Here is a 13356-nt window from a genome sequence, read left to right on the forward strand (position 1 = left end):
TTGCTGCAAAGGGGGGGTCACACCAGAAACTGAAAGCAAAGGTTCACATACTTTGCCACTCACAAGTTGGATGGAAATGACCAGGGGAGAGGGCATCTGCAAGGCACTACCTCCCCCGGGATGTTAGAGGGCTGCCCTCCTGAGCTGCTGTGGTACCACGGATTCCCACAGGGCATGCTGGGAGTTGGAGTTTGACACAGTCCTGTTTGATTCCGTGGGGGCCACCAGGGGGAGCTGCAGAGCTCTACTTTGAACCTGGAATCACTCCCAGGGCCAACATAAAAGGAGCTGCCTCACTCCATTCAGGGAGCCGGAGTCGGGAGGAAGAAGGACGAAGTCTTGCGAAGGTGGAGTGGAGTGGAGGCGGAAGGACTGTGTATTAAGCTGCGGTGCTCTATTCACCGTGCTGTACTTTGGGGAGTGAGGTAGACGCCCTTCCTCAGCCGTATATAAACGCGTGTTGTGCTGAACTCGTGTCTCTGCCTGTCTGTGTTGGGTTAGGGTGGCTGTACACGCCCCAGTGGTCCACACAATATTTAGGGGTAACGCCCACAAAAGAAAAACTAAATTCCCTGTCTGTCCCCTTGGAGGAAAACTAGTGGTCCCCCGCCATTCTGTGAGTAGATTAAGACTGTGTCATTTGACGGAGTGCGGAGATATCGAGGAGATAAGTAAACTGACTGAGCCGTATGTTCTTATTGTTCCAGTCGAGCCGTCAGAACATCACAGCGTCAGATACCAGCTGTCGCTCCCATCACAGAACATACTCGGTGTATTGTGGGAGACTTGGGATCCTGCACCGTTATAAGCGGAGAGAAGAAAGTGACAGTGAGAGAGCTGCTCAAACACGGCACGAGAAGAGCAACACGTATCGTAAACCGCTTGACTTGGCAATCCACGCAATTGGTTACTTTAGACGGCATCATACATTTCAAAATTGGCAAATGCAGAGAGCTCATACATTTGCTAATTGGGTTTTCCACAGTCTGAGTAATGTAAAATAAGTTTGACATTTTTGTTTTATTGAAACACGTGTCTAAAAAAAAAAAAAAAAAGTCTCTCTCAATAGATTTCATTCAATTTAGGGGTATGGAGACCCACAGTCAGTTCTAGCAGCCATCAAGAGCTGACCACTGATGAGGTGTGGATACTCTCACCATCACCCCTGGAATAATATAGGGTGATTAAGCAAATATAAGTGTGTTTGGGGTTGTGGCATATGGCCGGTCATTGGGGCCAGATGGAGCCCTCCCTGTGACGTGGAGAGGCCCCGAATTCCAGCAGGGCATCTTGGACCTTGGAGTTTTCCTTCACAGCCCTGCTGGATACCATGGGGGCCACCAGAGGACGCTGCAGGGAGGATCAAGGACTCGTATGTTCGATACAGCCCGGAAGTACTCCGTAGTCACGAGGACGGAAGAAACAAAGTACTTCTGGGCTGAAGAAAAGAAGAGTTTAAATCTGACCCGGAAGTGATAAGAATCACATGGACTGGGGGGTATCGGAAGCACTTCCGGGTCAGGGAATATAAAAGGACTGTGGGAGATCCCAGCAGTTGAGCTGAGTCGGGTGGCAGGGTGACAACGCGTCTGGGTGTGGAGGATTGCAATTATTGATTTATTATTATTGTTTATGAGTAATGGGGAGTGGAGGGTGCTTTGTGCACGTATTTATTATAATAAAGTCAACTTTTGGACTTTTATCTGGTGTCTGGTCCGAGGGTTCAAGGGGATGACAGCGCCCCCTATCTGTCACAGGGTATAAATGTAAAAGATTACCCAAGAGGAGGAGAAAAAACAACACGTAGATATGAGAAGAACACACAGGCTGCATGGAGACATGGTGACCAGGCCACCATGAACAATTGGGTCCCTTTTAGTTTTTCCACAGCAGTGCGACAGATGCACCAAATAAACACCACAACGCCACAGAGCAATGTCATCCACTTTGCCCACATGACATTTATTTTGGCTAATATTTAAACAGAAGGCAGTTTAACAGACGAGCAGCTCATCCAGACAGGGGGCTCTGAAAAAATGAGAGAAGGCCAGTGTCCGCTGATGGCTTAGTGATCAGCCGCTGAATCTGAAAGGGGAAAGGAGAGAGCCAAATTTACATTCACTTTTTTGGCCGACACCTTTATCCAAGGTGGCTTACAACATTTATGATACAACTGGTTACATTTCTTTTGTAATTTTGGAGCCCTGGCAGGTGACGTGACTTGCTGAGGGTCACATAATGTCAGTAGTGGGATTTGAACCCACAACCTCAGGGGTTGAAGTCTCAAAGCCTCTAAGTCTATCATTTGTTACTAACCCTCACCTATTCTGTTTCACTTCTCTGTACTCAAATGTGGCACTCGGTGCCACGGCCCACCTGCCAAGTTGTTTGTGCCTGCCTAAGGTAAAGTCATCTCTGATGGAGGATCGCAGGAATCGTGGGGTAGAGGGGTCCTGTCATCGGATTGGCTGGCCCAGCTGTGGAATGGCCAAATGGGGGAGGCAGCTTGATGGCTGTGGTCAAATCCAAATCATATTATGGGATATCATCTACTGTTAAATTCTGCTCTGTACTTGTAAAATTTTTTATTTTTATACTGTATTGAGGATTTGTTCTGTTCTGTGTATTGCATTGTATTATATTCAACCCTTGACACCCACTGCACGCCCAACCTACCTGGAAAGCGGTCTCTCTTTAAACTGCCTTTCCCAAGGTTTCTTCCATTTTTTTTCCCCTACTAGGGTTTTTCCTTGTCTTCTCAGAGAGTCAAGGCTGGGGGGCGGTCAAGAGGCAGGGCCTGTTAAAGCCCACTGTGGAACTTCTAGTGTGATTTTGGGGTCTACAAAAATAAATTGTATTGTATTGTATTGTAAAGCCTTACCAAATTACCAAAGAGGTCTCCTAGCCCGCTGCCAGCGCGGACTCCCCACACACATGCAGCCCAGAATTCAGACTCTACTTGTATCAGTCGACGGAGACACCGGACTGGACACACGCTGTGTGATGCTCTGTGAGCCACTTGACCTGAATGTGCATGAATCCTAAAATAACGGGTAACATTTGTACTATGGTCCTGTATTTGTAAAGCCTCTTTGGCTGTGATGTTCACTACCATATTTTTGTTTCCAATGTAATCCAATGCAGCCTTTGGTGGCGGGGGGGGGCAAAGCATATCCCAGCAGTCCATCCATCCATTTTCCAACCCGCTGAATCCAAACACAGGGTCACAGGGGTCTGCTGGAGCCAATCCCAGCCAACACAGGGCACAAGGCAGGAATCCAATCCCGGGCAGGGTGCCAACCCACCGCAGGACACACACAAACACACACTAGGGCCAATTTAGAATCGCCAATCCACCTAACCTGCATGTCTTTGGACTGTGGGAGGAAACCGGAGCGCCCGGAGGAAACCCACGCAGACACGGGAGAACATGCAAACTCCACGCAGGGAGGACCCGGGAAGCGAACCCGGGTCTCCTAACTGCGAGGCAGCAGTGCTACCACTGCGCCACCGTGCCGCCCTATCCCAGGAGTACAGCACTGAATAGGCCACCTGTCAATTGTAGGGCACACTCATACATTTAAAGGGGGAAATTTTAGAGGTTCTAAGCAACCTAATACTGTGTGTGTCTTTAGGATTTAGGAGGAAAGCCAATGCAGTCACATTCAGACCTTGTGATGTACAGTGGTATCTCGGTATACGTCCTTAATCCGTTCCTGATCCTTTGACTTGTACCAAACAGGACGTATACCAAACAAATTTTTCCCATAAGAGATAAAGGGAAAATGATTAATCCGTTCCCATGAAAAAAAACCCTATTGTTATTGGCATATTATACATTGATGGGGTTGTGTAAAATAATTTAAACACTGCTTAATACTAAAATGCATACAAAAACAATTAGGTGAAATAAATGAAAATTTAACCTCACTTTAGTTTTTAATAACGTCTTTGTTTTTCACAATCGTAGATACCATCGTTCTTGGCATACGGTATGCAGCAGCCATGTCCCGGATACGCATGCCAACTTAATACTTTTCAACAATCAATTCAAATTTACGCGAAAAGCACAAAATCACGTGAAAATTCACATAAAGTTATAGTGCGGGTTGTTCATGGAATGCTAGCAACTGGCGTAGTGACGTTCGTGGGCAGTCGTGGCTTTGTCTCGAGAGAGGTAAACAAGGGTAGCGCGCGGTGTTCTAGCACACGAGTCGTATACCATGCAAAATTTTTCGCTTCCAAATGGGACAAATACCAAGTTGGACTTATTCCAAAGTGGACGTATACCAAGGTACCACTGTAATCCCCTGATGTTGAAGCTATGCGGCAACAGGACTAACAACTGTGACACCTACTATAGAAACGTGCGATATAAATCATAACTAACTTGTGTTCTAAGCTTTTCTCTGCCCACTTTTACTAACACTTGGGATCTCCTACCGTACACTTCTGTTCAGTGCTCCTGCACACATACCTCTTTAAAGTTGGGGTGAGCCGCGTCCCGCACCAGCTGCAGCATGGCACCCTCGACTGTGGTGAGAAGGGCTCCGTTCTGTTTCAGCATGGTCATGGCGATCATCCGGTCCACCTGACTATGACATAAATTGGAGGTAAGAAAAGCAAGGACCCCAAACCAAGACAGAAGGAAGTTATTACAAGATGGTGAGGGTTGAGTCGGATCTTCAATTGTAGACATAAAAGGTCAGCAAAGTACCAGAGTGATCAAATAGACAATCATTAAAACATGAGACCATCTACTTGAACTCATTGTGTTCTTAAAGAAAACCAGATATCTATAATAACAAGATGGCGAGATGTCACCCACAATGGTCTTGTATAAACATGTGGGCATAAGTTGAAATGCAGAATCCCAACAAAGCCAACATTAAAAATGGAGGTCTTACGTTCGTGAGGAACAGGCGTCAGCCACCAGATGGACTTGCAAGCCTCTCTCCATCAGGTCAAGCGCTGTACACTAAAGAAACACAAAGTTAACATTTATGGCAGTGTGACAGGACTGCAAGGTGGCAGTCATCTTCTTCTTCTTTTGGCTGCTCCCGTTAGGAGTGACTTGTGACAGACGGGGGACCAGCAAGAGTGAAAGGGAAGGTCTACAGGATGGTAGTGAGACCAGCTATGTTATATGGGCTGGAGACGGTGGCACAGGAGACAGAGCTGGAGGTGGCAGATTTAAAGATGCTAAGATTTGCATTGGGTGTGACGAGGATGGACAGGATTAGAAATGAGGACATTAGAGGGTCAGCTCAGGTTGGACGGTTGGGAGACAAAGTCAGAGAGGCGAGATTGTGTTGGTTTGGACATGTGCAGAGGAGAGATGCTGGGTATATTGGGAGAAGGTGGAGCTCCCAGGTAAGAGGAAAAGAGAAAGGCCCAAGAGGAGGATTATGGATGCAGTGAGAGAGGACATGCAGGTGGTGGGTGTAACAGAGCAAGATGACAAGGACAGGAAGATATGGAAGAAGATGATCCGCTGTGGCATCTATTCTCCTTAATGACAGGCAGAATGTGAGCCAGAAAGGCTGCGATGCAGAGCTGAGCAGCTTTAGATCAAGGAGCCTGGTAATTGATGTTTGGCGAGATGGCAGATGGGTAAACTGTTGGGTGCCTTTAAGGTCAAAGAAGGGGTTGGGAGGAGAGAAAAGCTGAGATGTGTGGCACCAAACTTAAACAGAGTTACAGATACCACTTGTAAAATGTGAAGGTACCAAAACAAGACGTTAGCACCCATCTAATTCTTGTTTTGTACACCTGGCAGATGCTGCTTGCCCACCTTATTGTACCCAACACATTACCCTCTCGTGCAAGGCTGGTTACCCTCTCAGTTCTCTACCTGGCAAAGAGCAGCAGCTCACTTTTCATCCTGGCAGGTTTCTCCCACAGTTCTCTACCTGACTAGATCTTCTTTTCCCACCCACAGTCCCCTCTCTTTTTGCTGTACCTAGCAGGTCCTCTCTCTCTGTATTTCACCTGACACCTCACCCTGTCCTCTACCCAGAAGGGACCTGTTTCTCCAAGTTCTGTACCCTGAGGGTTACACTCTCGCATTTCCAACAGGCATAATCTCTCTCTCTCTCTCGGTTTTACACCTGGCAGGAAGTTCAGACTCCATTCTGGTTGGTGTGCCCAATCATTTACACTTGGCAGGTGGCACTCTGTTGTTTACCTTGCAGTTATCTTTCTTAAACCTGGCAGATGACACTTTTACACTTGGAAAGAATCTCTCTGTTGGTTTTCAACCTGCCAAGCATCTCTCAGTTCTGTATCTGGCATGTTGCTCTCTTATTGTTTTCTCCCTGGGAGTCGTCAGCCCTCTTTCAGTTCGGTATCTAAAAGATGGCTCTCTTCCTCTTTATACCAGACAGCCATTTTTGTATCCCAGTCTTGCATCTATCAGACAGTGCTGGCTAATGTCACCCTCTCAGTTTTCTACCTTTCAGGCCTCAACTTCTCTGTGTTTTATACCTGGCAGCAGGGGCGCATCTACCATCAGGGCATTTTGGGGTGTGCCTAGGAGCTCATGATGGCAAGGGGCCTTTTTAAAAATCACTGACCTTATTAACCAAACCCCATACCCATGACGGGCCATAGAGAAACCCCACCCTTGCCCAATGAAACGATTGTGAGATTGTGTTGGTTTGGACATGTGCAGAGGAGAGATGCGGAGTATATCGGAAAAAGGATGCTAGGGATAGAGCTGCCAGGGAAGAGGAAAAGAGGAAGGCCTAAGAGGAGGTTTATGGATGTGGTGAGAGAGGACATGCAGGTGATGTGTGTGACCGAACAAGATGACGAGGACAGAAAGATATGGAAAAAGATGATCTGCTGTGGCGACCCCTAACAGAAGCAACCAAAAGATGAAAATGATAGATAGATAGATAGATAGTTTGGAAGAGAGCTGAAGAAGAGAGTGCACAAAGGGTGGAGTGGGTGGAGAAGAATGTCAGGAGTGATTTGTGACAGACGGGTATCAGCAAGAGTGAAAGGGAAGGTCCACAGGATGGTAGTGAGACCAGCTATGTTATATGGGCTGGAGACGGTGGCAAGATTAGCAATGCTAAGATTTGCATTGGGTGTGACGAGGATGGACAGGATTAGAAATGAGGACATTAGAGGGTCAGCTCAGGTTGGACGGTTGGGAGACAAAGTCAGAGAGGCGAGATTGTGTTGGTTTGGACATGTGCAGAGGAGAGATGCCGAGTATATTGGGAGAAGGATGTTAAGGATAGAGCTGCCAGGGAAGAGGAGAAGAGGAAGGCCTAAGAGAAGGTTTATGGATGTGGTGGGAGTGGGCATAAAGGTGATGAGTGTGACAGAACAAGATGACGGGGACAGAAAGATATGGAAGAAGATGATCTGCTGTGGCAACCCTTAACAGGAGCAGCCGTCAGAAGAAGATGATTGTATAGCATCTTCCCCTTCCCTAGTCCTTATCTTAACCCCTTTGTATTTTAGGCCCTAATCTTAAGTAGTTTAATAATAATAATAATAATTCTTTGCATTTATATAGCGCTTTTTTCACTACTTAAAGCGCTCAGTAATTGCAGGTTAAGGGCCTTGCTCAAGGGCCCAACAGAGCAGAGTCCCTATTGGCATTTGCAGGATTCGAACTAACAACCTTCCGATTGCCAGTGCAGATCCCTAGCCTCAGAACCACCAAGGCTTAGAGCTTTTCCTTAACCCTGGCCTTTGGGTGACACTGGTGTTTAGTAAATGTTATGTTATTGTTTAGTGTCTTCTCTTCCTCAGTCTTTTTTACTTTTTAGGGCCCTTATGTTAATAATTTGTTGATAGGCTACTTTTTAGTTTTGGCTTTACTTTAACCCCGGTGTCCTCAACCTTATGCACTTTTCATTCCTGAATCCTTATTTTTGTGTTTTTTTATGTATAGTTTGATTTGGAAGTGGCTATAGGGCTAATGTACGTATTGTTTTTCTTTGTTAACCCTAATGGCAAACACTGTATATAGCACCTTGCATTCCTGTTTTATAATTGGCCCTTATGTTAAACACTCATCTTTAGCTATTCTAAATTCTAAATTCTAGCCTTTAGTTAATTTTTTGGTCAAAAAAAAAAAAAAAAAAAAAGGCATGGGTTAGTGAATAAAAATGTAATTTATGGGGTACGTGTACCTGTGCATTTGTCTCTTGTGGACGTTTATGCTCCACTAGCCCCAAGCCTAACCCTTGCGGTCAGATTTCTATTCTTCACTCTTTAACTTCTGTTACACTTGGCACACGGCTCTCGTTTCAATTTTATACCAAGGGCACATATCTCCGTCTCTCTTAGGTTTGCACCTGGCTGGCAGTTCTCTCTCCCCATTTTGTATTTTCTGACTTGTATAATTCATTACTTCACCTAATAATTCCCGGCCATATTAGACAATTTTGCATTCTTCTTTTTATACTTCACCTATTTCATCCCCTTTTGTTTGATTGATGCCCGTTTCTATGAGTCAGGCCAGTCTTACCCCTTATTATCGTCCCTGATCACACGCTCTCCCCCTGATCAGTGTGTTTTTATCATTTAAATAGTGTCTGCAAAGCAGGCAGATCGAGATTCTTCATGTGCACAAGAGAGCGCCCTCACCGCAATGCATGCCTGGGCCTCGATTCCACACAGGATTGCGCTTTTGAGATCTGGAACGCGGCTCAACTCTGCTTCAACCTCAGGAGTCAACATCGAGAAAGTGGTCTTGGAGAAAGTTGGCACGCCTTGTGCCCCAAGCTCAGGCACGGTTGGACCAAGACCTCGAGGGTACTGTTCAGTTGCTAGATGAGGAAGCCCCAGGATCTGAAAAGCCTGGAATAGACCCCCCCCCCAAAAAAAAATTAAGAATTATATCAGTGGTGCATAGGCAGTAAAAAAAAAAAAAAAAAAAAGAGATGGGCAGATTCTCCTACCTGCAGAAGCCTCGCTGCGTTGGACACAATCTCTCCAAAATGGACGATGTTTGGGCGGAACTTCTCCTGCATATCACAGAGAAGGAGGATGGTCCCCCGCATCGACAGTCTCCCAATCTTTGATGGAGCAGACATGTTTGGCTGAAGTAGTCTTCACTTTGGGTGTACCGGCCAATAATGTGACAAGTGAACAATGGGTCACCTGATAAAAAAAAAATGACATGACATGATAAGAGAAGGCGGTTTGCCCATTTCATTTTGTTCTAACTTGCTTAACCCAGAACAGAGTCTGGGGTGGGAGTCTATCATGGGGTTCAAGGCAGGAACAAACCCTGAAGAGGGCGCCAGTCCATCGCAGTGCCTGGTCTTTCACACATTTGGACATACGGCCACCACTCTTTAAAATATGTAAGTAAATGGCAAAAATTAAACGCTCATATAGGCCTCCATCCTTAACTGTTCTTGAAAGCCACTTTATGGTGCCCATCCTTTGTCAAATGACTGACAACGAGGACCAAGAAGCACAACCTAAGCTGCGACCCTTCCTTTCTTCTGTCTGTCTGTCTTATTGATTTCAAAGCCACCAGGCAATTACTGTGTTTTGATTGGCACTGTCACCCCACTTGCTCTGCCATGTGAAAGAAATAATGAAATAAATGCATCCAAGAGCAAACAGTTCCAGACATGAGGCTTGAAAAAGGTTTAACTTAACACAATAAAATATAAAAGGGTTACTTCAATGAAATAAAACCTGGAAACTTGAAAGAAGTTCCTAAGAACTTGTGTTTTTGTGTAGTACAAGATCTTTGATCCAGGCTTTTTTTTAGTTACCGTATATACCAGCTGATAAGTTCTACCGTGGATAAGTCGGGGCCTGATTTTACAGTATAATTTCCGGTTTAAAGTGTCCCATGCGGTGGCCCTGCTTGGCTACGTAGTGTCAAAGATGAGACAAGAAGCCATAAAAAGATTTAGGGAAGCCACCCGTATAATTTTTCCAGGAGGCAAAATGGAAATTTTTTTTTAGCGCAGATGTGTACTGGTTTGAGTCCAAAATAGAACTGACTGGCGAGGTTGAGATGGTGGGTTTTTGAAGTGTGACAGAGGGAGTGAGGTAGTTACCGTATATACTCACGGATAAGTCTTCCCACGGAAAAGTCAAGACTTGATTTTACTGTAAAATTTCTGGTATTTTCTAATGTCGGTCGTATAAGTCGAATGTGGAAAACTCCCGCTATTGGTCCAAGAGATATATATATATATATCCAAGAGATATATTGTTATATGATAACAATAATAATAATAATAATAATAATAATAATACATTTTATTTGAAAGCGCCTTTCAGAACACTCAAGGACACTGTACACAGTAAAAATAATAATAAAAGTAAGAAAATAAAAAGCAGGCAAAAGAGCAAGTAATTTACAAGATCATAAAACATAAAACAGTTCCAAGATAGGAAAATGGAGAAAGTTATGTGGGATAAGCTATTTTGAATAGGTGAGTTTTTAGTCTAGACTTAAAAAGAGAGAAAGAGGTGATGTTTCTTATTTCAGGAGGTAGGGAATTCCAAAGTCGAGGAGCAGAGCAACTGAAAGCCCTGCTGCCCATAGTGGCAAGACGGGGGACAAGGATAGAGAGAGAAAGAGAAGAAGAGGATCTGAGACACCGAGATGGGATGATGATCTGTACCAAATCAGAGAGATATGGAGGAGAGAGATGATGAATAGCCTTAAATGTATACAAAAGTATTTTAAAATTAATGCGATATTTGACCGGAAGTCAATGGAGCTGCTGGAGAACAGGGGTGATGTGGTGAATAGAAGGGGTCCTGGTGATAATACGGGCAGCAGAGTTCTGAATACGTTGAAGCTTATGAATTGATTTTTGAGAAAGACCAAAAAGAAGTGAATTACAATAGTCAAGCCGAGAAGTAACGAGGCTGTGAACAAGAATGGCAGTGGCCTGTGGAGTAAGAAAGGAACGGAGACGATTGATGTTACGCAACTGGAAATAAGCAGACCGAGTGACATTATTGATGTGTGAATTAAAAGACAGAGTACTGTCAAGGATGACACCCAAACTTTTCACACATGGGGAAACAGAGACCGGCAAGTTATTGATAGCAATAGAAAAACTATTAGTTCTGGATAATGTTGATTTAGAGCCTACCAGGAGAAGCTCTGATTTATTACTGTTGAGTTTCAGAAAGTTAAAAGAGAACCATGTATTTAGTTCAACTAAACAGAGAGTGAGGGAGGATGGGGGGAGAGCAGAATCAGGTTTGGTGTCATCAGCATAACAGTGAAACTGAATATTATATTTACGAAAAATATATCCAAGCGGGAGAAGGTAGATAATGAAAAGAAGGGGCCCCAGGACAGATCCCTGGGGGACGCCAGTGACCAGAGGAAAGGACTGAGAAGTGAATGATTTCAATCGAATAAACTGAGTACGATCAGACAAGTATGACTTGAACCAGGCTAGAGGAGTATGAGAGAAACCGATTGAGACTAACCTACTAAGTAGAATGGGGTGAGAAATAGTGTCAAAAGCTGCACTCAGATCCAAAAGAATAAGAATGGAAAGTAAACCGGAGTCAGCTGCCATAAGGAGATCATTGGTTATTTTTAGAAGTGCTGTTTCAGTGCTATGAAAGGGGCGAAAGCCAGACTGGAACCGTTCATACAGATTATTATTAGTTAAATATGAGTGGATCTGTGCAGCAACTATCTTTTCGAGAATTTTTGAAATGAATGGTAAATTGGCAGATAGGACGAAAATTATCAAAATTATTGGGATCTAAACCCGTTTTTTTCAATAACACCCACCTGAGGGAGTAACCACAGAGCATGTATGTATTGTGCCTACGTGACCACACGGTAATACCTGAACCATTCTGAAGCAACGTTTGCACTGATTTGTGTTTTTTGTATCTCACACCCTCCTTTATCTTAAAAGAGGATCCCTTATCTACGATGGAGCATTCAATCAGAAGAAAATATAAAATTGGTTTTATATTAAAAGTTGTTGAAGTGGCAAAAGAAATTGGTAACTGCGCTGCAGTGTCTGAGAAACTGGTGTGAGATTGGAGGAGGCAAGAAGATGTAAAATATGTAAAAAAAAAAAAAAAATTGTCGCATTTTTGAACAGGCGTTTAAGTCGGGTCTGATTTTATGGTCGATTTTTTGGGTTTCAAGACCCGACTTATACACGAGTATATACGGTATTTATTTACTACGGCTTGTGTGTTCTTTCCACTTTTAGGAGTAGAAGATGGCCTGGACTGGATGGTCTGGATGGAGAAACATGGAAGAAATTTAAAAAGGTTAGAGTCTGACAGACTGTGTTTGGATGTTTGGCTATCTTGACATTTCTCAGTTCTTTCTCCTTGCTTTTGTTATGACGTGCTGAGGTATCACTTAATCTGGGTAGCTCGTCATCCTCCTCCTGTTATGACATAACTTTTAATAGTAGTAGGGTGTTGTGCCAGGTTAGCCATTACGGATACAATGAGAAGTCAAGAACAATGACATCTTTTATTGGCTAACTGAACCAATTACAATATGCAAGCTTTTGAGACAAATGACGCCTCTTCCTCAGGGGGCCTTAGTTGCCTCAAAAGCTTGCATATTGTAATTGGTTCATTTAGCGAATAAAAGATGTCATTTTGCTTGGCTTCTCATAACATAACTGTTAAGAAATCCAGTCAAATGTAACTGTCAACCGGAGGCATTACACCAGTGATGGCAAGCCTACGACACGCGTGTCCAAGGTGACACATCAGCGTTCACCAACACCCTGTAGATGCCACGTGGGCTGGGCGGGCATTTCGGCCAGAAGAAAACCTGGAAGGTTAATGGACAGCCCATTAAAAAGAGAAGATATTGCTGGGTTTTTTTTTTTCCCCCAGCACGCTAGATGGCAGCATCTCTGGTTATCGGTGCCCCGTGGGAAGTCAGAGAGCATGCCGGGAAATGTAGTCTGGCAGGGCAGTTCAACTGGGGTCACGGGTTGTCGCAAGCACCCTACTGTGAAGAGGGACTTCCATGTGACCTGGAAGTTCTTCGATCGGGTAATCGTTCTGGCACTGGAAGTACTCCCAAGTCTACAATAAAAGGGACCGCATTCCCTTATCCAGGCGATTCGGAGCTGGGAGGTAGAGTGGCAACACTTGACTGGAGGAGGGCAGTGAGGTGGTGAGAAAGAGAGAGAGTTATTGGGAAGAGAGAAAACCTGTGGTTTGTGCTTTTGTACCGTGTTGGAGGTATTTGTTGTTAATAAACAACCTTTATTTGAACCCGGGACTGGGATTCTGTGTTTGTGTCGGCGTTACGGCTTGCTGACGCCCGGATATCCATCACCATCCAAATTACCAAAGAAACAGAAAGAACAAAAATATAAGAAATATAAGACCCTGCACCACCCA

General features: G+C 44.5%; 1 protein-coding gene across 4 annotated transcripts in view; it reads right to left on the reverse strand.

Moving 5' to 3' along the window:
* Positions 1-1920: 1920 nt before the first annotated feature.
* isoc2 (isochorismatase domain containing 2) overlaps positions 1921-13356 on the reverse strand; it is a 28025-nt gene continuing 16589 nt past the window's right edge. For 2 of the 4 annotated variants that reach the window (XM_039741429.1, XM_039741430.1), the window contains 5 exons: positions 8925-9126; positions 8611-8823; positions 4908-4978; positions 4478-4595; positions 1921-2085 (listed from right to left, as the gene is read on the reverse strand). In XM_039741429.1, the coding sequence (XP_039597363.1) occupies positions 2011-2085; positions 4478-4595; positions 4908-4978; positions 8611-8823; positions 8925-9059 (612 nt within the window). In that variant the 5' untranslated portion in view covers positions 9060-9126 and the 3' untranslated portion in view covers positions 1921-2010. Of the gene's footprint in view, positions 2086-2748; positions 2840-4477; positions 4596-4907; positions 4979-8610; positions 8824-8924; positions 9127-13356 lie in introns of those variants that run through there. The other 2 variants (XM_039741428.1, XM_039741431.1) reach the window with 2 other exon arrangements.

The sequence above is a fragment of the Polypterus senegalus genome, chromosome 18 (genome assembly GCF_016835505.1).
Source record: "Polypterus senegalus isolate Bchr_013 chromosome 18, ASM1683550v1, whole genome shotgun sequence".
NCBI classification, from domain to species: domain Eukaryota; kingdom Metazoa; phylum Chordata; class Cladistia; order Polypteriformes; family Polypteridae; genus Polypterus; species Polypterus senegalus.